At 33.3% G+C, this 26,114-nt stretch overlaps 3 protein-coding genes across 3 annotated transcripts; 1 reads left to right on the top strand and 2 right to left on the bottom strand.

Annotated features, from left to right (window-relative positions):
• Positions 1 to 8,630: 8,630 nt before the first annotated feature.
• Positions 8,631 to 10,675, top strand: LOC148547117 (uncharacterized). Its single transcript, XM_088495306.1, has 2 exons — positions 8,631 to 9,911; positions 10,061 to 10,675. Exons 1-2 carry the CDS (start codon positions 8,631 to 8,633, stop codon positions 10,673 to 10,675), a joined length of 1,896 nt encoding a protein of 631 aa, XP_088351432.1.
• Positions 10,676 to 11,691: 1,016 nt separating this feature from the next.
• On the bottom strand, positions 11,692 to 12,337 carry LOC148547116 (uncharacterized). Its single transcript, XM_088495305.1, has 3 exons — positions 12,167 to 12,337; positions 11,946 to 12,089; positions 11,692 to 11,739 (listed from the first exon to the last, which is right to left on the bottom strand). Exons 1-3 carry the CDS (start codon positions 12,335 to 12,337, stop codon positions 11,692 to 11,694), a joined length of 363 nt encoding a protein of 120 aa, XP_088351431.1.
• An 8,707-nt stretch (positions 12,338 to 21,044) lies between these two features.
• On the bottom strand, positions 21,045 to 25,065 carry LOC107610335 (formin-like protein 3). Its single transcript, XM_016312396.3, has 6 exons — positions 24,452 to 25,065; positions 23,595 to 24,183; positions 23,014 to 23,503; positions 22,728 to 22,912; positions 22,368 to 22,603; positions 21,045 to 22,280 (listed from the first exon to the last, which is right to left on the bottom strand). The coding sequence occupies exons 1-6, from the start codon at positions 24,578 to 24,580 to the stop codon at positions 21,393 to 21,395; spliced, it is 2,517 nt and encodes an 838-aa protein (XP_016167882.2). The 5' UTR covers positions 24,581 to 25,065; the 3' UTR covers positions 21,045 to 21,392.
• Positions 25,066 to 26,114: the final 1,049 nt, after the last annotated feature.

Raw genomic sequence — 26,114 nt, 5'->3', positions numbered from 1 at the left:
TCTTAGTCTCTGTCTCTCAGTCTCAGTCTTTCCGTCTCTGTCTCTCCACCAAACGCTACCTTAAGGCACGAGCTCATCCTGGGTGCTCATTTCCAAGAACTTATGCTAGCGAATCATTTTGTGAAAACTACTTAGAGGATTTATCTTGACTCTCAATATTTGCAATTACTTTCTACATATATACAAGAAATAGGATTATAATGATTAAAAATTAGCATGATATATACAATAAGAGAAGTTGAAATTTTTCAAACATTACTTACACCAACAACACGCGCATCGGTATAGATATAGGAGCCATTTTTTTATGAGAGATGATCCATAACTCTCCTCTACTAATGGGCCTTCCTTGTACTTTCTCCTATAACATTGATATCGACACAATCATATAAATAACACCACCATATTTAGGAAAATGAAGCAAAATCTTAAAACAAATAATTATTTATTACCTTTTCGTTTTTTCGTCTTGTCAATATTTTGGAGCCCCCAGTATGTGTGTAAACGATTTAAAGCGTTTTGTTTACACTTTTTCTATGAACAAATAACAGAACAAATACAAATGAGACTGTGATATTGATTATAAAATTTACGGAGTCTTTTATGTAGACATATATATGTTTTAAGAGAAATAATAAAAAATACCATTTGTTACCTTTGTTTCTTCCTTCAAGCGATATTCAAGGAACAATTTCTAGTGATTTTCTTCTATTCATGATGGGTGATGCTTAACATTTTTCTCAAGAGTCTTTGTTTTTTTGTAAAGCTTATGATATAAGTTGTGTCTTGTATCCTTCCAGTTCTTTCCTATCTTTTGTATAATTTTTCACTTTATTTTTCCTCAGACATCATCCTCATAGTGAAAGACCCACTGTAATTATTTGTCATTGTTAGTAACCAAAACCGAAAGGCTAGTTTAAAATGAAAAGGTATAAAAAAACAAGAATCTAGATGCCATTTAGTCGCAATGACATATAAGATACAAATGCTGATTTAAATATGTGAAACACAAAATATCAATAATTTAACCAGCAATATAATTTACCCATGGAAAAGTTTTTACCTCTAAAAAAATTGATAACTAAATTGTCTTAATATGTCGAAACTAAAACATCTACCTTAACCATGTTGTATGCATGTTCCTTGTTAGCTTTGTTTGCTGTCTTCCAACTCTCTTCACATATGAAAAATTGAAAATAGTCAGCACCCAAACTCCCTAAAAATTAATAATCCAACTGCCTATCCAATTGGTTGCAACTCTTTGTTAAATTAGGAGTATGATCTTTGTATTTGGATGAAGTATTATAGCCTCCTTGACACTAAGCTCAAACTCTTTTTTCACGCTGTCCTCTAAGAAATATATATATATATATATATATAAAATCACGATAATTGTTTCACAAAAGAAACATAGAAGTAAAGGATTTTAAAAAAAAAAATATGAACAAAAATAGGAGAAACAAAGTTTATCAATGACAGTAACTTTCCAATAATCTGTATCTTTGCGTTTGTTCTCATTGTTCTGACCTTCGGCTTCTTAGGTAGCAAACATGTCGTCCATGTGGTCATCAAACGACTCAACTTCATCCGCCTCTACGTCGTAATCTTCATCCTCCGAAGGTATATCGGCCACTTCATCGCGATGCCGAGTCTCTGTGTGTTCTGTGAGAGTTTGAGGGTCATCACTTATACCTGACGGCGCAAGCCGTCATCATTGCGTGGTGCACGAAATGATTCCTTAAGACGGGATGCTGGAACACTATTAGTTGAGGACGAAAATAGAGGAGCTCTATCACATGGTTCCTCACGTGATATTTGAGCCCTTCTAAGTATTGTTCCAACCTTAAGGCAAGATGAAATCATTTAGAATGAAATTCAATAAAAAGAATTAATTTAGAATTATAATTGAATTCACAAACCCATAATTTTCCATGAAAAAGTTACAAAAAGGTCAATGATATAATTAAAGGCTTTCTAATTTCAACACAAGTTTTTCTAAAAAAGTGTTAACGTCAATCACTCACCATAATACCCTAAGTTTCAGCATTAGTCTTGTCATCATTCGAGAGTTCACGTATAATGTTGTACTGTGATTTTCTAGGTATTTTTACAAACCTTGAAAAAAGATATTACTAGTCAAATATTAGCAAAACTCTAATTTAAATAAAAAAAATTCTAAAACAAATATCTAATAAAAGCTATAGTCGCATTGTTAAGAAAAAAAATGGGTATTGAAAAACTTAATAACTCATGAAACATGTTACCTAAGACACACTACATGATAAACTAGAACACCTTAACGCTTTGTTGACCCAAGAGAAAAATGTCACCTTACTAATGTTTTTGGTTTGATATAAGAGACATGAACATATGAGGTTCATATAAACTTAATGATTAGTAATTTGTTTGCTCTGCATCTATGTATATAGCAGTTTTCATAAATTTATCTGCAAAGAAATTTAACCAGTGTAACAGATTTCACATAAATATTTAATATTATATATTATCATATTAATAAAAATGATTGACTCAATCACTATATATATATATATATATATATATTTATTTATTGATTATGTCAAAATAAAAAGCCATATAAATTGTAAAAATTTAATTAAGATGGTAAAAGTAAAAAATCATGCATGTTCAGGAGCTAAAATTAAAGTAATGTGGGGCAGAAGGTGAGTATTGAGATTTGATATAGAAGTCATTGCACTAATAATTATTGTTTATTTGTGTTTAATTTTAAAATTGTCTTAACTTATTATCATTTTTTTTAAATTACTATCTAATGATTTGAGAGTTTTTAATTTTTTCTGAGTATACTTATTTTGTATATGCATGTTGATATTTTTAATATTAGCTGAATATTCTAATAAAATAATTCGTGACAATCAAGATGAGAAAGATTCTGATTCAGAAGACAATTTAGTTGATATCTCCTCTGTTAAAATTGACATCTCCATGTAATTTGATCTCAATAAGGTTTCAGAAGAAGACAATAAAATTTTAGAAGACCAACAAAGACAAGATGATATACATGTTACAAAAAAGTGCTTTGATATGAAAAAAGGTCATGATATAGAGATGACATATCAGATCCTGTAAGACATGAAGGCCATAGATTCTTGACAAAGTATTTTTCGTTAGGTCAATACAAAGTTGAAGAAAAATTTTGACTTTTTATTCTAAGAGTTATGTTGATTCCCTTAATTTAATGGTTTGGGTCGCAGTTTTACATATTTGTCTACTTTTAGAATTTTTTTAATTTAGATTTAGTAAGGCATAACTTCGAAGAAGCCTAAATTTAATTTATGTTCAATTGAACTTTATTTAATTTTATAAATTCAGACGTTGACTTTAGTTTTTTCTTTTATATTTATGTTTGAATGCAAATTTAAATGATAATATAGTAAACGAGAAAAACTTATGGATAAATTTGTTCACATGAGTTAACATAAGTAACTTATTTAATTTATTAACTTTTGTATGTAAAAGAAATCTAGAAATAGTATTACTATTTAAGTAATAATGATTTAAACATATGTAGTTTTAAAAAAAAAGTAGTGAGTACTTAAGTAGATTATACCTGGATGGTTTTTTTTTTTTAAAAAAATATTGAAATATGTATTTAAATGCATTTTGTGGTGGTTGGAAGAAAACCACTGCAAATATTTAAATAATAATTTAACATAAGTAATATATTGTAGCGGTTTCACTAAAACTGCCGCTAAATATAAAGTTAATTGCAATCTCATTTTTAACCGCCATGATATCTGCCAATATTATTCATTATAAAATCACCGCAAAATTCTTGCCGCTATTTGTAGAAATTGTTGTAGTGGTTAGCTGCCAAAATCTTGTGCCACTAAAGAATTGGTCTTTTATATATATATAATTTTCATAATTATTGTTTAATTGACTGATTTAATGCATGTTGAAAGATTAAGATTCTCTAAAATAAAAAATTAATAATAATGATTAATTTATTATTTTATCACTTTACATTGTTTAATAGATTTTTTTCCCATTTTAACTTATTTTCATTATATCTCTCACTATGTTGGCTAATTTTTCTTCTTTTTTTAGTTAATCACGATGGAAATATAGTGATTTATCAAAAACACCCCCTTCTTTGTTTTTCCTTTTTGGGGTAGATAATGATCTTTGCACGGGAGATTTGGATTTTACAATTGTGTTTACAGCAAGAAATAAGATATCAAGCCCATAAAACATAAAATTAATACTATAAATGATAAGCATGAAGACCCAAAAAGAAAGAAAAGGATAAGCAAAATATAACAAAATTTAGAACACAATCATTACAAATTATTTAGGATAATATACGGCGTTACATAAATGTAGATGTAGATACAAGATTTATACCTATAGTGACGCAAAGCATATTAAAGTTTAGATTGTACAGTTTGGACAAAAGAGACTTTTCTCACCTGTTCCAACTTCTTCCTACTCTTCATGTATATAAATATTGTTGCTCCGTACGTATCTTTTCACTCCACTATAGTATTTTTCAATTACCACTTGTCAACAAGCAAACCAGAAACAAATAGCTAAATTCTTCCACAATAATGGCCCCTACTAGAATAGCAGGAATTTTCCTTTGTCTCCTAATTATAATCATGGATGTTGTAGCTGGGATTCTTGGCATGCAGGCTGAAATTGCACAAAAAAAGGTATGCTTCAAGTTATATATATACACAGATTTTTTAAGGTTGTGTTTAGTGACGGTCTTACGACATAAAGTAAACATAAAATAAGTTTGTATGTTTCAATATTATTATAAGAACAATGCTACACCGTTAGCAAATATTATTAATTTTGGCAAATACTTGATCAACATATAACTGTTGTGTACTTGTGTTTGAGAAACAGGGTCACCATGTAAACCTGTCTCTAGTCGAGTGTAAACAACCAAGTCAGAAGGCCTTTCAAATGGGGTTCACTGCATTGATACTTTTGGGGATAGCCCATGCTATAGTCTGTTTATTGGCTGTCTTCAGTTGCTTTTGTTCTCGACAAGGCCTTGTCATGGCTTATTTTATCAAGCAAATCTCCATGGTTCTCCTGCTTTTAGCATGGTAATGTCTCTCTACCTTCATACCAATTCATTCAGACTTGCCTTATTTGTATTCATCACTTTTTTTTACTAACATCCCATAGGAAAAAAGACTAATCCGTAGTAGATTTGAGCTCTGGTATTTTGTGGAACTGACACCTTTGACGTGTTGGCCCAGCATAAAATATAATAACTATACAATTATTCACTGAAACCATATTTTTATTGGTTAGGATTACATTTGCTATTGGAATGATTTTGTTGCATTTCGGGACAAAATCAAACAACCATAAAAAACGTTCTTGTGGATTCTCAGACCATCACTTCTTGTATATTGGTGGCATTTCGTGTTTTGTTCATGGCGCATGCTCAGCTTCATATTACGGTTTTATCGCGGCCACAATTATTTAATCAATTCAACTAGATATCCTTTAAAAGTTGTACAATATTTAGTCTTTTATTACAATAATTTAAAAAAGTAAAACAAACACATCTAAAAATTATAAATAGATTTAGTGTATTTTTTAAATTAAATACACATTCAAAATACAAACTAAATAAAATTGAAATTTAAAATTTTAATTTTAATTTTAAATTTCTATTTCAGATTTAATATATTTAATTATTAATATATTACAATTTAAATACACATCCAAAAGTTAAATTAGTTAGAATTCAAAATTTCGAATTTAAAATTCTAAAATAAATCTTAAACCATCTTAAATCACTACTTCACTAGTAAAATCTTCGTTCCGTAAAGATCTAGAGCTGCAGCACCTCCCCCTCCTCATCTGTGGCCGCTTTCGTCTTCTCCCGCATTGCGCACTCCTCCTTTGGCGACGCGCTCCTCCACGCGACGTGCACTTTCCCTGCGCACACCCCGCCTCCTCCATCGATGGGCTCCTCTCCGTTCCTGGTCTCCTCCCTCACGCCATGCACAACCGCCCCCTTCTCCCGCACCACCCCCTGTCTCCTCCCCCACGTTGCACTCCTTCTGTCTCTGGTATTTCTGCTTGCAAAAGTCTAAAAAAATTTAGTTGAGTTCATTCATGAAGATATATTATCCTTTTTTTTTTGCTTAATAAAAAGTTCTATTTTTTTTAAATTTAGGTATAATATTAGAAGCTCTGTGTTTTTTTTTCTTTTTTTTTAAAATGTATTTGTGATTATAATTTTTTTCACTCATATGTTTGATTTGGGAGTTGTAATGTTAACCTAATTTGGATGTGTCGATACTTAATTTTGGATGTGTTTATGTTGTTCATTATGTTCTTATGTACATATATAAGTTTTTTTACATGAGTTTTGGATGTGTTGATAAAATATTTAGAGTGTATTATTATAATTTTGGATGTGTATTTGAGTTTAATTTTTTCTGTGTTCAATATGTAATTTAGAACTACAATGACAATAATTTAGATGTGTTAATACATAATTTTGAACGTTTTATTTATGTTGTTTATTTAATTTTAGATGTGTTTTTGACATGAATTTTGAATGTTTTGAATAAAAAAAATTGAAGTGAGTTTAATTGATTTTGAAAACTTCACTGATTTTTAAAAAATTAGTACACGAAAAGTTGTTACGAGTTTTATGGTTTAGTTTGCAAAGAATTAATGTATTGCAAGTGGTTACAAATTTTACGGTGATAAGTATTCAAAAATAAAAGTGGTTCCTTAAAAATAGGAAATATGATTAATTAAAAAATTAAAATGATAAAATATTAGATTTAAAGGCTGAATAAAGGATGAATTTTGTTGTACAAGTAGCATTTTCCTTATTTAATTAGTGTGCAAGATAATTTGATTATGTCAAAATAAAAAGGCATATAAATTGTAAAAATTTAATTAAGATTGTAACAGTAAAAAATCATGCATGTTCAAGAGCTAAAATTAAAGTAATGTGGGGCAGAAGGTGAGTATTGAGATTTGATATAGAAGTCATTGCACCAATAATTATTGTTTATTTGTGTTTAATTTTAAAATTGTCTTAACTTATTATCATCCTTTTTTTTTAAATTACTATCTAATGACTTGGGAGTTTTTAATTTTTTCTGAGTATACTTATTTTGTATATGCATGTTGATATTTTTAATATTAGCTTAATATTCTAGTAAAATAATTCGTGACAATCAAGACGAGAAAGAGTCTGATTCAGAAGATAATTTAGTTGATATTCCCTCTGTTAAAATTGACATCTCCATGTAATTTGATCTCAATAAGGTTTCAGAAGAAGACAATAAAACTTTAGAAGACCAACAAAGGCAAGATGATATATATGTTACAAAAAGTACTTTAATCTGAAAAAAATCCATGATATAGAGATGACATATCAGATCCTGTAAGACATGAAGGCCATAGATTCTTGACAAAGTATTTTTCGTCAGGTCAATACGAAGTTGAAGAGAAATTTTGACTTTTTATTCTAAGAGTTATGTTGATTCCCTTAATTTAATGGTTTGGGTCGCAGTTTTATATATTTGTCTACTTTTAGAATTTTTTAATTTAGATTTAGTAAGGCATAACTTCGAAGAAGCCTAAATTTAATTTATACTCAATTGAACTTTATTTAATTTTATAAATTCAGACGTTGACTTTAATTTTTTCTTTTATATTTATGTTTGAATGCAAATTTAAATGATAATATAGTAAACGAGAAAAACTTATGGATAAATTTGTTCACATGAGTTAACATAAGTAACTTATTTAATTTATTAACTTTTGTATGTAAAACAAATCTAGAAATAGTGTTACTATTTAAGTAATAATGATTTAAACATATGAAAAAAGTAGTGAGTACTTAAGTAGATTATACCTGGATGGTTTTTTTAAAAAAAAAAAAACATTGAAATATGTATTTAAATGCATTTTGTGGTGGTTGGAAGAAAACCACTGCAAATATTTAAATAATAATTCAACATAAGTAATATATTGTAGCGGTTTCACTAAAACTGCCGCTAAATATAATGTTAATTGCAATCTCATTTTTAACCGCCATGATATCTGCCAACATTATTCATTATAAAATCACCGCAAAATTCTTGCCGCTATTTGTAGAAATTGTTGTAGTGGTTAGCTGCCAAAATCTTGTGCCACTAAAGAATTGGTCTTTTATATATATATAATTTTCATAATTATTGTTTAATTGACTGATTTAATGCATGTTGAAAGATTAAGATTCTCTAAAATAAAAAATTAATAATAATGATTAATTTATTATTTTATCACTTTACATTGTTTAATAGATTTTTTTCCCATTTTAACTTATTTTCATTATATCTTTCACTATGCTTAAAACCGACAAAGATGCAATGGATATGGCAAGAATTGGAGTAAAGGATGACATGGTTGAGGTGTATGTTGTGCACAAGACAAGTGAGGTGGGAGAAGTTGTGCAACTTGGGCAACTTACTGCTCCTGCTGAAGAAGGTGATCAAGCTGGGCCTGGCCCAATTGTTGTGTATGATGGCCCTGGTGTTGGGTCAAAGGCAGCTACTGATGGGCCAACTGATGGGCCTACTGATGGGCCTACTGAAGTGGAAGAGGTTGGGTCTATGAGTGAGGGATCCTGTGAGGTTGTAAAGAGTGATGATGTTGTTGAAGAAGATGAGGAGGGGAGTGAGACATCTGAAGATGATGACTATGAACCCAGGGGGAGTGAAAGCTCATGGACTTCTGATTCGATTGCTGGGAATGCATCAACTCACAGCATTGGTAGTCTTGATTTTGGTGACAGTGATGATGAGAGGGAGGGAGCTGAAGGCTTAGTTGATGTGAACATCACAGAAGAGGGGGAAAAAGAGTCTGCACCCAATCAGTCTCATGGTCAATCATCACAGCAAGCTGCACAAAATCTTGGTAAGGAAAAAGTTGTAGGGGGTTTTGGTGATGAGGATACAGGTTATAACAGTGAGGAGTTCCTGGATACTCCATTCAGTGATGATGAGGATGGCCCGGGAAAGAGGTATCCCATACACAGGCCGTTGAAGAACATGAGTGAATACACTTGGGAGGTGGAAACTTTGTATGTGTCAAGGGAGGAGTTCAAAGACTGTGCCACTGCATATGCTGTCAGCAGTGGCAGGGGTTTGAGATTCATAAAGGTGGATCTGAAGAGGGTTAAGGTGGAATGTGTGGAGGGATGTGATTGGTATGCATACTGTGGAAAGATGAAGCATGAGCGTAGTTGGCAGTTGAAGAGCTGCAACAACAAGCACAATTGCTCTAGGGAGCTGAAGATTGGAATCATGCATGCAAGGTGGTTGAGTAAGGTTTTCTTGAACAAAATTGCTGAGAACCCAAAGATTAAGTTAACCACACTAATGAGAAAAGCATACACAAAATGGAATGTGGAGTTGACCAAATCTAAGGCCTCCAGAGTTAGACAGTTTGCTCTGGATGAGTTGCAGGGGACATATGTGGAGCAGTACAGAAGATTGTATGACTACTGTCATGAGTTGCTGAGGACCAACCCTGGGTCATCAGTGCATCTGAAGGTTCAGAGGCCTCCTGAATTTGCTACTGAAAGACCAGTGTCAGGGGTAGATTTAAGGCCCAGGTTTGAGAGGATATATGTGATGTTGGATGCTTGTAGGAGGAGTTTTATGGCTTGTAGGCCAATAATTGGGTTGGACGGCTGTTTTCTGAAAACACCTTATGGAGGTTGGTTACTGACTGCTATGGGTTGGGATCCAAACGATCAAATCCTGCCAATAGCATATGCAGTTGTGGAAGCTGAAACAAAGGACTCCTGGACATGGTTCCTCCAGCACCTGTGTGATGACCTAGGAGTAGACAAAATCAGGACCTGCACCTTCATGTCTGACCAACAGAAGGTACATGTATTTTATTTTGTTTGATACTTAATTACAAGTGTTCTAGTTAATTACATGTGTTTTATGTTGTTTGATACTTAATTACAAGTGTTCTAGTTAGCATGTAACATTCATAAGTTTTGTCACAACTTTTCTTATACTCAAAACAGGGGTTGGTGCCAACTTTTGAGGAGCTTCTGCCTGGAGTTGACCACAGATTTTGTGTCAGACATCTGTATGCAAATTTCAAGAAGAGATATCCAGGACTCCAGTTGAAGCTAATGATGTGGAATGCTGCCAAGGCAACTTATCTTCAAGAATGGGAAAGGAGGATGAGTGAGATACAGAAGGTGGATCAGGGAGCATACAACTATCTTATGGAGATTCCAACAAAATACTGGTGTCGTCACAGGTTTGAGTGTAGACCTAGGTGTGACACTTTAGTTAACAATATGTGTGAAGTTTTTAATTCTGTTCTGGTTGAGGCTAGGGAGAAGCCAATAGTGACTATGCTAGAGGATATTCGGGTTTACATCATGAAACGTTGTGCTGACAACAAGGACAGAATAGTGCCTTATAATAGAGATGTGTTGCCCAGAATTAGGATTAAGGTAGAAAAACAAGCCGAACTAAGTGGTCAATGGGTGAGTGTGTATGCTGGACGTGATAGATATGAGGTGGTTAGCATTCAGGGGGTAAGGAAAAATTTGTGGTTGATCTTAGGCATCATGAATGCTCATGTAGGAAGTTTCAACTTTCCGGAATTCCTTGTGCACATGCCATGACATGCATAAGAAAAATGTGTTTCAATGTGGATTCATATGTTGCTGACTACTACAAAAAGGCTGCATACATCTCTTGCTACCAGCATGTTGTCTACCCAGTCAATGGGCCAAACCTTTGGGACAGAACTCAGTTCGAGGATGTGTTGCCTCCAACTTATAGAAAACCTATTGGGAGGCCAAAGAAGAAGAAGGCAAGAGGTGCTGATGAGCAGGCTACTAGGACTGGACTGTCTCGTGAAGGGCAACAGCAAAAGTGCTCTTACTGTTTGTGCTCTGGCCATAACAAAAGAAGTTGTCCAAAGAAGCGCAAAGTCACACCAAATCCAACTGTAACAAATTTTAATTATGTGTTTATTCTGTTTCCTAATTGTGTATTTGGTTATTTATTCTGTTTCTATTTTGTCACCAGGTTAACAATGTTGCTACTTCTACTTCAAAGGGTAGAAAAAGGCAAGGAGTCAGAAAAAGTTCCAGATTATCTGCCAAGACAGATTCTGGTAAGGCTGCTGATAGTGGAAGTAGGAAGCAAAGGGGCAGCAACAACAAACCACCCTCACACCCAAAGAGGAAGCCACCTGTGAGCTCCCAACAATCACAAGCTGCTTCGAAAAGGGCCAAAGTGAATCATTCACAGACTGCTTCTGCACCAGCCCCAACAACTACAAGGGTACTGCCAAGCCCAGTGAAGAGGGTCACCCAGTCTCAGCTCAGGTTCATGGCCAGGACACCACCAAGAGCATGGAAGAAAGTGGAATGACTTTGTTTCACTTGTTACGACTTTTGTATTTTGCCTTTTGTATCAGCCTAGGAACTATGGTTGTTGGTTTAACTGTTTTCAATTTGGTTTTGCTACTGCTACTATAGTAAAACTGTTTAGCATCTATGTTGACTTATATTTCTAGTTCTAAGACATCTACTTAGGAATGTATGTATCTTAAGTTGCTGACTATTGCCTATCTATGCCATATGGTTGATTTTAATGCTTTATGTTTGCTCTATTTCCCTGTTTCATTTAATCATTTCTGCTGACAGTTACCTCCATATTTGTACCATGAGAATGTAAACTAAACACATAAAAGTGGATAACAACAAATTTTCATTCAAAAAATTTCAATCAACAGGTTACATTACACACCAAATTACAGACAACACATTGCCAACACATTACACTAGCCACTATGTTTCTGCAGCCTTACTACAAAAAGAACCTCCCATTTCTTGTTGATGAAAATTTTTCACACAGCAAAATTATAGCGCATGTCCATCCAACCAGACCAACTGCTACTGCCATTCTCAACATCCTCTCAACTGTTGTCACTTTACCCTTCAAGCATGTGATTCTTCTTTTCAATCGAGGAACTTGTGGCTCTTGCTCCGACTCTGCCCACACAAAGTACCCACACTCTTCTCCAATCTAGGCAAAAACCAAAAGAAAATCCCAATCAACAAACCAAATAACAGCCATACCCAGATGCAAAGTTTCCTACTTACCCCATAGTTAACACAGCCCCAGAACCTCCGTCCCGGATTTTCTGCCGTTGACGAAGTCGCAAGCACTGGCCTCTCCCCACAGTAACAAGTTCTTCTCCGTCGACGACCTTGGCTGCTGTTTCGACCTGAAGCAAAGCTACTACTCGGCGCCTGGGAGCCCTGCGAAGCCATGGACTCAGCAATCAACTTCAACAGAGACGGCGATGGTGAGAAGGAGAAGCTACAGGAGACGCACGATGAAATTAGGGTTTCAACATCCTTTTAAATTAAATTTCCAATTTTTTTCCCAAATTCTCAGTAATGGTCACCAGGGACAAAGTTTGCCAGAGTGGACAAAGGGATCCACGTAGGCATCTCCGTTAGTGTTCTGTGACTGGAATTAACGATGGGGTAACATTGCATCATTTTTGGAACATTGGAGACAAAAATAGGACGAATTAAACGTTAGGGACAATTATAGGACTTACCCCAAACGTTGGGGACAAAAACAACACTTTACTCTTTTTTTAAAAAAACATTGAAATATGTATTTAAATGTATTTTGTGGTGGTTGGAAAAAAATCGCTGCAAATAGTTAAATAATAATTCAACATAAGTAACATATTGTAGCGGTTTCACCAAAATTGCCGCTAAATATAAAGTTAATTGCAATCCCATTCTTAACCACCATGATATCTGCCAACATTATTCATTATAAAATCACCGCAAAATTCTCGCCGCTATTTGTAGAAATTGTTGTAGTGGTTAGCTGCCAAAATCTTGTGCCACTAAAGAATTGGTCTTTTATTTATATATATATATATATATATATATATATATATATATATATATATATATAATTATTGTTTAATTGACTGATTTAATGCATGTTGAAAGATTAAGATTCTCTAAAATAAAAAATTAATAATAATGATTAATTTATTACTTTATCACTTTACATTGTTTAATAGATTTTTTTTCCCATTTTGACTTATTTTCATTATATCTCTCACTATGCTGGCTAATTTTTCTTTTTTTTTTTTTGGTTAATCACAATGGAAATATAGTGATTTATCAAAAACACTCCCTTCTTTATTTTCCCTTTTTGGGGTAGATAATGATCTTTGTACGGGAGATTTGGATTTTACAATTGTGTTTACAGCAAGAAATAAGATATTAAGCTGATAAAACATAAAATTAATACTATAAAAGATAAGCATGAAGACCCAAAAAGAAAGAAAAGGATAAGCAAAATATAATAAAATTTAGAACACAATCATTACAAATTATTTAGGATAATATACGGCGTTACATAAATGTAGATGTAGATACAAGATTTATACCTATAGTGACGCAAAGTATATTAAAGTTTAGAGTGTACAGTTTGGACAAAAGAGACTTTTTCCACCTGTTCCAACTTCTTCCTACTCTTCATGTATATAAATATTGTTGCTCCGTACGTATCTTTTCACTCCACTATAGTATTTTTCAATTACTACTTGTCGACAAGCAAACCAGAAACAGATAGCTAAATTCTTCCACAACATTGGCCCCTACTAGAATAGCAGGAATTTTCTTTTGTCTCCTGATTATAATCATGGATGTTGTAGCTGGGATTCTTGGCATGCAGGCTGAAATTGCACAAAAAAAGGTATGCTTCAAGCTATATATATACACACAGATTTTTTAAGGTTGTGTTTGGTAACGGTCTTACGACATAAAGTAAACATAAAATAAGTTTGTATGTTTCAATATTATTATAAGAGCAATGCTACACCGTTAGCAAATATTATTAATTTTGGCAAATACTTGATCAACATATAACTATTGTGTACTTGTGTTTGAGAAACAGGGTCACCATGTAAACCTGTCTCTAGTCGAGTGTAAACAACCAAGTCAGAAGGCCTTTCAAATGGGGTTCACTGCATTGATACTTTTGGGGATAGCCCATGCTATAGTCTGTTTATTGGCTGTCTTCAGTTGCTTTTGTTCTCGACAAGGCCTTGTCATGGCTTATTTTATCAAGCAAATCTCCATGGTTCTCCTGCTTTTAGCATGGTAATGTCTCTCTACCTTCATACCAATTCATTCAGACTTGCCTTATTTGTATTCATCACTTTTTTTATTAACATCCCACAGGAAAAAAGACTAATCCGTAGTAGATTTGAGCTCTGGTATTTTGTGGAACTGACACCTTTGACGTGTTGGCCCAACATAAAATATAATAAGTATACAATTATTCACTGAAACCATATTTTTGTTGGTCAGGATTACATTTGCTATTGGAATGATCTTGTTGCATTTCAGGACAAAATCAAACCACCATAAAAAGACGTTCTTGTGGATTCTCAGACCATCACTTCTTGTATATTGGTGGCATTTCGTGTTTTGTTCATGGCGCATGCTCAGCTTCATATTACGGTTTTATCGCAGCCACAATTATTTAATCAATTCAACTAGGTATCTTTTAAAATTTCTACAATATTCAGTCTTTTATTACAATAATTTAAAAAAGTAAAACAAACACATCTAAAAATTATAAATAGATTTAGTGTCTTTTTAAAATTAAATACACATTTGAAATACAAACTAAATAAAACTGAAATTTAAAATTTTAATTTTAATTTTAAATTTATGTTTCAGATTTAATATATTTAATTATTAATATATTACAATTTAAATACACATCCAAAAGTTAAATTAGTTAGAATTTAAAATTTCGAATTTAAAATTCTAAAATAAATCTTAAACCATCTTAAATCACTAGCTATGAAGCACGGATACTTCGCTGAGTTGTCGTGTCTACCTGTCGGACACATTTCGGATACGACACTCACTGACACTCGTCCGACACGCGTGTCTGCTGTGTCCAACCGTGTCTTAATAAAAAGTAAAAAATTCTTCTCCGGACACGCTTAGATACACCTAAATACCATAACATGTCAGCGTGTCCAGTCTTATTCTTAACATATATTCTTGAAATAAATTTAGTTATAGTATATATTATTATTTATTAAAATAACAATATATTTTAAATACTTAATATAATTAAAATAAAATATTAAAAATAATTAAAAAAAATTAATTTATATTTTAATATCAATAAAATATCAAAATATCAATACGATTTATCTAAAAAATACTTTATATTTTATATATATGCGTGTCCCGTGTCTTATAAGATTTTAAAATTCACGTGTCAGCGTGTCCCGTATCGTGTCGTATCCCGTGTCCGTGTCAGTGTCCGTGCATCATAGGTCACTAGTAAAATCTTCGTTCTGTAAAGATCCAGAGCTGCAGCACCTCTCCCTCCTCATCTGTGGCCGCTTTCGTCATCTCCCGTATTGCGCACTCCTCTGCGACGATCTCCTCCTTCGGCGACGCGCTCCTCCCCGCGACGCGCACTTCCCCTGCGCACACCCCGCCTCCTCCATCGATGGGCTCCTCTCCGTCCCTGGTCTCCTCCCTCGCGCGACGCACAACCGCCGCCTTCTCCCGCGCCTCCCCCTGTCTCCTCCCCCACATCGCACTCCTTCTGTCTCTGGTATTTCTGCTTGCAAAATTCTAAAAAAATTTAGTTGAGTTCATTCATGAAGATATATTATCCTTTTTTTTCCACTTAATAAAAAGTTCTATTTTTTTTAATTTATGTATAATATTAGAAGTGTTTGTGTTTTTTTTCTTTTTTTTTTTTAAATGTATTTGTGATTATAATTTTTTTTTTGCACTCATATGTTTGATTTGGGAGTTGTAATGTTAACCTAATTTGTATGTGTCGATACTTAATTTTGGATGTGTTTATGTTGTTCATTATGTTCTTATGTACATATATAAGTTTTTTTACATGAGTTTTGGATGTTTTGATAAAATATTTAGAGTGTATTCTTATAATTTTGGATGTGTATTTGAGTTTAATTTTTTCTGTGTTCAATATGTAATTTAGAACTACAATGATAATAATTTAGATGTGTTAATACATAATTTTGAATGTGCTGTTTATGTTGTTTATTTAATTTTAGATGTGTTTTTGACATGAATTTTGAATGTTTTGAATAAAAAAAATTTTGAAGTGAGTTTAATTGATTTTGAAAACTTCACTAATTTTTTAAAAATTAGTTCACGAAAAGTTGTTACGAATTTTATGGTTTAGTTTACAAAGAATTAATGTATTGCAAGTGGTTACAAATTTTACGGCGATAAGTATTCAAAATAAAAGTGGTTCCTTAAAAAAAGAAAATATGATTAATTTAAAAATTAAAATAATAAAATATTAAATTTAAAGGCGGAATAAAAGCTGAATTTTGTTGTACAAGTAGCATTTTTCTTATTTAATTAGTGTGCAAGATAATTTGGAAAATACTACTTGTACAACAAAATTCAGCCTTTAAATTTAATATTTTATTATTTTAATTTTTTAATTAATCATATTTCCTATTTTTAAGGAACTACTTTTATTTTGAATACTTATCACCGTGAAATTTGTAACCACTTGCAATACATTAATTTTTTGCAAACCAAACCATAAAATTCGTAACAACTTTTCGTGTACTAATTTTTAAAAAATCAGTGAAGCTTTCAAAATCAATTAAACTCACTTCAATTATTTTTTTTATTCAAAACATTCAAAACTCATGTCAAAAACACATCTAAAATTAAATAAACAACATAAACACATTTAAAATGATGTATTAACACATCTAAATTATTGTCATTGTAGTTCTAAATTACATATTGAACAGAAAAAATTAAACTCAAAAACACATCTAAAATTATAAGAATGCATTCTAAATATTTTATCAACACATCCAAAACTCATGTAAAAAAAATTTATATATGTACATAAGAACATAATGAACAACATAAACACATCCAAAATTAAGTATTGACACATCCAAATTAGGTTAACATTACAACTCCCAAATCAAACATATGAGTGCATAAAAAAAATTATAATCACAAATACATTTAAAAAAAAAAAAGAAAAAAACACAGACACTTCCAATATTATACATAAATTTAAAAAAAATATAACTTTTTATTAAGCGAAAAAAAAGGGATAACATATCTTCATGAATGAACTCAACCAAATTTTTTTAGAATTTTGTAAGCAGAACTACCAGAGACAGAAGAAGGAGTGCGACGTGGGGAGGAGATAGGGGGAGGCGCGGAAAAAGGGGGCGGTTGTGCGTGGTGCGGGCGAGGAGACCAGGGACGGGGAGGAGCCCATCAATGGGGGAGGCGCGGGGGTGTGCGCAGGGGAAGTACGCGTCGCCGAAGGAGGAGATCGTCGCAGAGGAGTGCGCAACGCGGGAGAAGATGAAAGCGGCCACAGATAAGGAGGGGGAGGCGCTGCAGCTCTAGATCTTTACGGAGCGAAGATTTTACTAGTGATTTAAGATTTATTTTAGAATTTTAAATTCAAAATTTTGAATTCTAACTAATTTGATTTTTGGATGTATATTTAAATTGTAATATATTAATAATTAAATATATTAAATCTGAAACAGAAATTTAAAATTGAAATTGAAATTTTAAATTTCAGTTTTATTTAGTTTGTATTTTGAATGTGTATTTAATTTTAAAAAGATACTAAATCTATTTATAATTTTTAGATGTGTTTGTTTTAATTTTTTTTAAATTATTATAATAAAAAGCTGAATATTATACAATTTTTAAAGAATACTTAGTTGAATTGAGATAATTTCTGGAGTGCAATATGTTCAAGCCATTCGTGTTAGTTAAAGAAAAGATGCAACCTTTTAGGTATCTTGTATAACTTTCACCATGATGTTTATTTTTAGTTATTAATTAGAGTCAGATCCATACAAATTTGGAGAGAGATAAATTTATTATATTATATAATATATTTTAATATTATTTAAATATTAATTAAATATTATGTAAATTTATATTAAATTTGAAGTATTTTTATATTAAAAATGTTTTACAAAATATTTATTTAATAATTTATATATAATTATTCAACTAAAAATATAATACGAATTGGATTATAGTTTAGTGTTTCAAAAATTTAAATTTATTTATTTTTAGAAAAAAACATAAATTTTTTATACTAGAGTTTGTTTTTAAATAATTAAAGACAAATATTTAAAAAAACGAATTAAAATAAAAATACTAAAAATATAATATAAAACTATAAATTAATATTATAATTATGATATATTTAAATGTACCTAATAAAAAAGATATTATGCCTAATTTAAACTTGTTTGAAAGAGTTTTTAATAATTGATATAAGAAATTAAGAAATACAGTAATAATAATAAGAGTCCTAAGTAATATGTTTTATAAACAGACTAAATAGTATAGTAATAAGAGTCTTATACAATATGCCAACAAACTATAACTCAAATGACACAATTATGATATTTTTAATGTGTATATTTATTGTATTTAATAAGTAATTTATGATTTATTTGAATAATAATTGATGGTTTTCAGTGGCTAAGAGAAGAGGGGTTGAATCTTAGTCACTTTTTCGCTTCTTAAAACTTGCTGGTCTTAGAAACAACTTCTGGAGACTTTTTGATTTCTGTCTCGTACCCAGCCACGAGACTTTTTCGGTTTATCTTTTAACCCGGCACGAGATATTTTTCGGTTTTATCTCCTGTGCAGCAGAAACAGAAATGGAGTAGAAGAAAGAGAGATAATCACACCACGATATATCCTGGTTCAGCTGCCAAGTGCAATGCAGCCTACATCTAGTCTCCATCACAACAATGATGGAATTTCACTATAATCTTCATGATTACATACACCAATTCTCCCTAGGAACTACCCTTCCTATCCAGGACAAGTCCAGAATCTAATCCCCAATCCTGAACTTGACTTGGTCACTACCAAGCTTTCAACTGCTAAGTGCTAACCCAACTTGCAAGGGGATTCCCACAGAATCATGAAACACAACACAGATGTACAAAGGACCTCTAAGAACATCTATGGCATTTTCTTTTAATTTTTCACTCTCTACCTTTTTTCGCTCTATGGCTTTTTCATACAAACCTTGCCTTTTTCCATGAGACTCAAGACAGACAAAACTAAACAGAAAAATACAAAATGAAGAACATTGAAGGAGAAGAATTTCTGTTAGCTTAGGTAGCTATGAGAACTATGTGCTTTGCACTCTCACTCCTTGCTTCAAACCTTGGCTATGAGAAACTGTTGAACCAAGCTAAACTTCTTCTTCTTCAACCAAAACCGCTTCGGCCAGAGAGAGAGGAGAGGAAACCGAATGCTATAACCAACATGCAATTACCTCTGTGTCTTTCCTTTGCACCAAACTTCATCAATCCGGGTCTTCCATCTTGACTTGCACTCCAAGAAAGATTCCTAGCCCTTGATGAGTTCTTGATGATGACAGCTTCTTCTGCTCTAACTTCTGCCTCATCCTCCACGTAGCTACAGTAGCTACCTCCTGTGGTGGTTGATCAAAAGCTGAGATAAGCGATCCCTCCAAGGATCTTCTTCCTCTGACCGAATGGATCTCCTTCCATTTTTGGTTATGAAAGGCTTGAGACTTCCTCACCACTTCTTACCATAAGTGGCAAAGATCACAGCCACACCATGCCTTTGATTTACTTTTTCTTGATGCCATCATCACTATGACTTCAAGCTTGCTTCTAGCTTCTTCTTTTTGCTTCTGATAACTTGCCTTAGTTTCCATCTTCTTCTCTATGAAGTGACCGAAGGCAAGAAGAGAGATGAGAGAGAAGGAAGAAAAAGGCTTCCAAATGAAATAAAGAAAGGAATTAAAATCAATTATATTCAATTAAAAACCCACTTTCCTTTCTTTTTTGCCTTGTAACGTGTAGCTCACATTTAATTGCCATCAAATCACATTTGCATTTTCTCTCTCATGTTACCAAGGTATTAAATCCATTTAATCAAATTTGAATTCCAACCATGGAGTGATTTGGTGTCTGTGGGAAGCATGCAGCATTTGTTTTTTTTTCCTTTTCAATTTTTGGACCAAGCCTTTGTTGGTCTTGCAATCACTATGATTTTGGACTGCACCAAAATTTTTGGCCCAATTTATGTTGCCTAATAATTCAGCCACATATTATAAGAACATTTTTGTACAAGACTGATTATATTTGCCAACATTGTTGGACTTTAAGTTGCATTAAGTACAATCACCAAAATCTGCATGTAACATAGAAATTATTAATTAAACATATTTGAAGCATAAATCAATTTAATAATTTTTAATTACTATTTTAATAATATTTGATCATCATCTTAATTTGGAGTTTTCCAAACTCAACAATAATAATAGATAAGAATTTTTTTCAATTTTTAATTCTTTTTTTTTTAAATGATTGGCTAATTTTCATAAGACGTCGTATGTCTAGAAATACCGATGTGACATTATTAAAAATAAATAAGATGGCTAAAATTTATTGTATAGAGAATTGATATTAACTTCTATAAATTATAAATAGAAAAATAGATTCGTTCTTTTACATCCGATAAATTTGCTGTAATTATGACAAAGAGATTAAATTGAAATTCGCCACAATAAAATATTTTTTAAAAGATTTCTTTTATATATATTAGCATCAACATAGATATTTTAATTTTTAGAAAAAGGTTAAATCTTACCAAAAAATTTCTGCTTTTTGCGAATAATCCTCGTGCAAATATCCTAAATTTTGAACGAGGATTATTGACAGATATCCTAAATTGATATTTTTGTATGATATACTTGAAAAAACATGCAATGACCAGGGAAAAAAAAAAGTAAAAGAAGAACAGATGAATTATACTTGTCAGATAAATCATCTAAAAATTTTCTATAGTTAAAAAGTTAGACACAAGGTTGGCTATTGAACTATCCTGTAGATAAGCAACAGTAATCAACAACATATAAAAGGTCAATTTGAGCACTAAGAATTTATATCATGAAGCTTTTGCTCACTCCAATTAATATTAGCTACTTGAAAAAGGTTGCAGCATCATTCAACCAGATCCATCAAATTTGTAAGGGAGAAACCAATCAAGAAGTTAATCCATGTCCCTTCCAAACCCCCCTTTCCACTCATGCATGTTTTCATGAGGAACAACAATACTAAACATTTTGCATCTTCCATTGATCATGAGCTATCCCTAACAAGCTAGGATATATACAATTCCCTGCATTCTTAGCACAAGAATTTTGGGGACTTATCTTCTTGCATATGCATAAAACTTGCTAGAAAAGCTATCAAGGTAATAACAACCTCTTAATCTAATTATCCTCTTCCTCATCCTCATCCTCATCTGAACTAGAGCAATGGATCCTGCGCGCTGCTATGGCCGGAAACAGTCTTCTATGCAGATCAGAAGGAGACTGCTGCTGAGTATTCGGAGATACTGGCGGCGACGACGAATTTGAAGCCTCTTTCTTATGAGAGATCTTCATTGGCTTCTGTGTTGTTAACTGCACCTCTTTGCATACTGTGTCCAACATTACCAAGAAATCGCGAACAATTACAAACAATCTCAAGCCTTCATCTTTCCCTGCTTGTCCATGGAAGTAATCTGCTGTAGCCTTCACTTCAGCCATGATCCTCTTCTCTTCCTCAGACAGCCATGACACTTGAGCTTTTGATTTGTCCACAAAATTTTCAAGGGAACGCTTGAAGTTGCTGTCTTCATCTATGCTCTTCAAATCATTGTTCAATAACTCCTCACTTTTGCTGAGTAACCGATCAAGTTTCCACACTGCAGCCGTTAGAGCATCGCCGTCTATAATTGCCGCCCTTTTAACATCTTCAAGTTCACTGCTTAGGCCTGAAACTACTTTAAGGCCAAGTCTTCGGTAGTGTTCTTCTGATTCTTGATCAATGGAATCATCAACAGAATCCTCTGTTCTGACACTAGAATTGCTCTGCCTCGCTCTCTCTGTTCTCAAAGCTCTTACTCCCTCTGAACGTATGATCTCCTGAACCACAAAGTGTAGAAGTGTTGTCTTTCCATCGGTTCCTTTTACGTCCGAAAGCTTCAAAAGTGTGTCAAGCTTGAAGGCCTGAGCGCCGCCGCGATATGTTCCATCATTCAATCTGTTTCCTGTCTTGAGAACTGCTTCTAGTAGTTTAAGGAAAAGCTTACTTTTTCTTAGTTTATCACATGAAACCTGTTAGTCACAGAACATCTATGTTAGCACTTATAACTATATATGGTGATCAAATTCAAAATATTGCTTGAATCATAGTGTAGTTACCTCTAATGTTGAAAAGCACTCCTTGATGCTTGAGACCTCTTCTGGAAGAGTGAGCATGAGTTGTAGAGACTCGAGACGTCGGAAAGCGAGTGGAATGTCAACTAAGACCTTGAGAAACCGCTCTGCAGGGCCAAGTTGAGCAATGTTTCCATCAAATAACCTCAGCTTCAGTTCCTCATCTGTTGTTGGCGCCATCTTTATTAATGTTTGGATCAGCTCAACAGGAATCTCGCTACCTGATTCAACCAAGAGATTACAGAATGTTCTAACACAGAAAGCACTAACTCTTGCTATATCATGAACACTAAAAGTTGAAATGAACATAATATGATGATAAATAAAGACTAGAGAGTGAGTCACCTTCTCTAAGGGCATCAACAACTTCTTCTGTAGTCACATTCAAAGCACGTAAAAGAATTGATAAATTCTGTGCTTTCTTAGGATCAATAATCTGAATTAACTGTAATGAAGGTTCTTGTGATGTTGACTCTTTTCTATTGGGGTTGTTGCAGCCAAATAAAGACTCGATTTTCTGTTCATTGAACCTGTTAATTTGTCATCAAGATCAGCAAAAAAGGTAAATACAATTTTACTTTCCTCATCTATGATAAATCTTGGTTTTGAGATGACTTAAAAATGTTCTTACTGGAATGACCCTGCTCTGATCTCATGCCAGACCATTGCTTGATCAGGAGATGCAGCAACCTTATCCCAGAAAAATGGCTTTAGTTTCGCTTTCGGAGCATCCGCAGAATCCTCTTCCACATTACTAAGACGTGCCCGTGAAAGGATTTTAACAGGAGGGGCAGGTGGAGGCCTAACAGGTGCTTTTGGAGCCGGTGGGGGGCGAGGCGCAGCAGCAGGGGGTGGAGGTGGTGGAGGTGGTGGGGGTGGTGGCCCTGCCGGCTCAGGGGCTAATCCTTCTGGAGCAGGACCTAATGGAACTTGTTCCTTGCTTTCTGATGATGAGGCCTCACCCGCAGCCACACCCAAACCCACACCAACACCCATACCCAATGAGGCATTGTTATCTTCAGGACTAGTGGTAACATTCCCAACAATAGAAGGGTTCTTTCCATAGATTATACCATTTTCATTGGTATTAGAATTTCCCAAAGCAATAAACTTCTTTGAACCTGAAAGAAGAAAAACAAACATTGATTGAAGCAACCATGAATTGTTTTACTATCATCAATTCATCATCATATATCAGCACAGAAATAGTACCAGACACATCACTTGAGCCTAATACAGTTAAAGGCCTGTCATCTTTGTAGGCTTTTCTGCTTTTCCTGATCTCACGATAGCATAAGAGCATGCCTACTATGATTATTATTCCTGACACAACCGAACCAATGATAATTGGTATCTTTCGTTCGCTATTATCCTCCTCATCAACTTGAGGAGGAGGAGGAGGGGGAGGTGAATCTGGTGGTGGTGGAAATAGCACATAAAAGTCTATAGGTGGAGAATTTGGAGAAGGAGAAATGTCACTTAGTGTTATCCCTTTAGGCGGAAGCGAGTTGGCAAACTTCTTCTTGACACGCAGTTTTTTGGGTGATGGAACAGGAACAGGTCTTGGTAGTTTCTTCTCACTCTGAGGTAACTTGTCAAGCAAGTATCTACCGCGATTGTCTTCGGAATAAAACTGTGACACTGACACATGATCAAGCTCCTTCTCTTCTGAATCATGAGTTGGAGGATGTGTCCTTGTAATGCAATCTAATAAGTTTGTTTTTGATTCCAAGTCATAGTCCTTAATATCATTGTTCCTCTCTATCAATTCCTTCCTGCAATGTATCCACTCCTGCTCTTCCTGCATTAACCAACAATTGAAACATCAGAATATTTGAGTTGATCTTAGATTAAGGTCTTCAAGAACCTCAGTGAATCTGTGAGGACTAAACCATTTATGCTTCAAACATCACAAATGCTAGCATGACATTTTAACTTACAAAAGAATAAGACAGTTCATAATATCTCATCCTATATTTTCTTCATAATATTGATCACAAACATGACTTTTATTTTTCCATAAAGAAAAAGAAATGGAAAGATGGAGAAAAATGCTAAAACATAAATACCTTAATTACAACACCATGATCTGCATAAAACTCTTGGGGTTTCCACAGTTTCCCTTCAAAGCCGATTTTGGCCAAGGTACAAAGAAGAAAGACAAAAAAAACAGCATAAACAGGTCTTGTAAACTTCATTGCTCCTTCCAAATTCACAAACGTGTAACTTCCAATTCATCTCATTGAGCTTGAAAAAATCCCTCTCCAACAACTCTCTTCATAAAGACAAAAGAACAAGCCTTGTCAAAGAGGTCCTTATTAATAATTAGCTTCCAAATTTGTTTGTTGCTTGTTGAAGAACACACCAAGGTAATTAAATTAGGGAATGCCCCTAGCTAGATCCTAGGAAAAACGCGAATGCCAAAATTTGATGATGGAGTTGAGCAAACGTATGAAACCTTATTTTTATATGTATTTTATTTTGTTTATAACGTTAGAAGGTATGTAAGGTGAAACACCAATCCAACGAACGTGAAGCAATGCATGCTAAAGCAATAGAGCTTCAAAGCGCGTCCTTGAGATTCTGTTGAATTTTTTGGTGGATAAAAATTGTTTTTCCGCTATATATTTTGATTAAAATTGAGGGTTTCAGTTCAAGGATGTGCGTTGAAGAAAGTTTGTGGGAAAAGTTTGTTTTGTTTTCGGGTAAGGGAATGTGTCTTAGGATAGAGATAGAGAAACAAAGAAACAAGAAACAAACATGCAAAGCGGGAAGTTGAAGTCCTAACGTACGAGACGTGGGGAGAACTATGTCTTTTTTTTGTTATTTACAATTTGGATAATGGACATTGGATATATATGTCATTCCCTATATTTCCTATCTTCTTATCCCAAAAATTGCTACTTATTTTTTCTTTTTAGTTATTACCACTCTACTTCTATCTTACTACCTTTTTTTTTTTTTAGAATGGGAAAACTTCATTTGCGCATTAGGAAAAAATAGACTTGTGGAATATTTGTTTATGTGGGTTCCTTCAATATTAAAAAACTTCATCAATAAGTAGCATAACTTCTGCTATGACACTAGGAGTTATGTATAGGGGTGGTGGTAAAATATTTAGATAAGGGGGTGCTAGGTAAATAATGATCATCTTGAACGATATGAACAACTACCAATTAAATAAAAATACACTACATTTTAATTTAATGCTACTAATTAAATTTAAGATTAATTTACTCTTTTAACCCTTTAATTATCATTGTTCAAAAATATTGTTGGTTACCTATACTTTTCTTTTAGATAATATAGGTCTGTCTAGATTTGTGATGAGCGGATATTTTATACGTTTTTTGGGGTTAATTTCATATAGTTTTTAGTATGTTTTAGTTAGTTTTTAGTTTATTTTCATTAGTTTCTAGGCAAAATTCATATTTCTGGACTTTACTATGAGTTTGTGTGTTTTTCTATAATTTCAGGTATTTTCTGGCTGAAATTGAGGGAGCTGAGCAAAAATCTGATTCAGGCTGAAAAAGGACTGCTGATGCTGTTGGATTCTGACCTCTCTGCACTCGGAATGGAATTTCTAGAGCTACAGGAGTCCAAATGGCGCGCTTCCAATTGCGTTGGAAAGTAGACATCCAGGGCTTTCCAGCAATATATAATAGTCCATATTTTGCTCAAGGATAGACGACGTAAACTGGCGTTCAACGCCAGTTCCATGCTGCTATCTGG

The sequence above is a fragment of the Arachis ipaensis genome, chromosome B8 (genome assembly GCF_059453495.1).
Source record: "Arachis ipaensis isolate K30076 ecotype BB chromosome B8, ASM5945349v1, whole genome shotgun sequence".
Taxonomy (NCBI): domain Eukaryota; kingdom Viridiplantae; phylum Streptophyta; class Magnoliopsida; order Fabales; family Fabaceae; genus Arachis; species Arachis ipaensis.
This window is presented reverse-complemented; position numbering and strand designations above follow the sequence as displayed.

Excerpts from the sequence above, each read along its gene's own strand:
- LOC148547117 (XM_088495306.1), top strand. The coding sequence starts at position 8,631 with ATGAGTGAGGGATCCTGTGAGGTTGTAAAGAGTGATGATGTTGTTGAA. Across the intron at positions 9,912-10,060 it reads TCATGTCTGACCAACAGAAG|GGGTTGGTGCCAACTTTTGA; the intron begins GTACATGTATTT and ends TACTCAAAACAG.
- LOC107610335 (XM_016312396.3), bottom strand. The coding sequence starts at position 24,580 with ATGAAGTTTACAAGACCTGTTTATGCTGTTTTTTTTGTCTTTCTTCTT. Across the intron at positions 24,184-24,451 it reads ATCATGGTGTTGTAATTAAG|GAAGAGCAGGAGTGGATACA; the intron begins GTATTTATGTTT and ends TGGTTAATGCAG. Across the intron at positions 22,281-22,367 it reads AGTGCTTTTCAACATTAGAG|GTTTCATGTGATAAACTAAG; the intron begins GTAACTACACTA and ends TGTGACTAACAG.
- LOC148547116 (XM_088495305.1), bottom strand. The coding sequence starts at position 12,337 with ATGGCTTCGCAGGGCTCCCAGGCGCCGAGTAGTAGCTTTGCTTCAGGT. Across the intron at positions 12,090-12,166 it reads GGGGCTGTGTTAACTATGGG|ATTGGAGAAGAGTGTGGGTA; the intron begins GTAAGTAGGAAA and ends GTTTTTGCCTAG. Across the intron at positions 11,740-11,945 it reads TGGCAGTAGCAGTTGGTCTG|TTTACATTCTCATGGTACAA; the intron begins GTTGGATGGACA and ends TTATGTGTTTAG.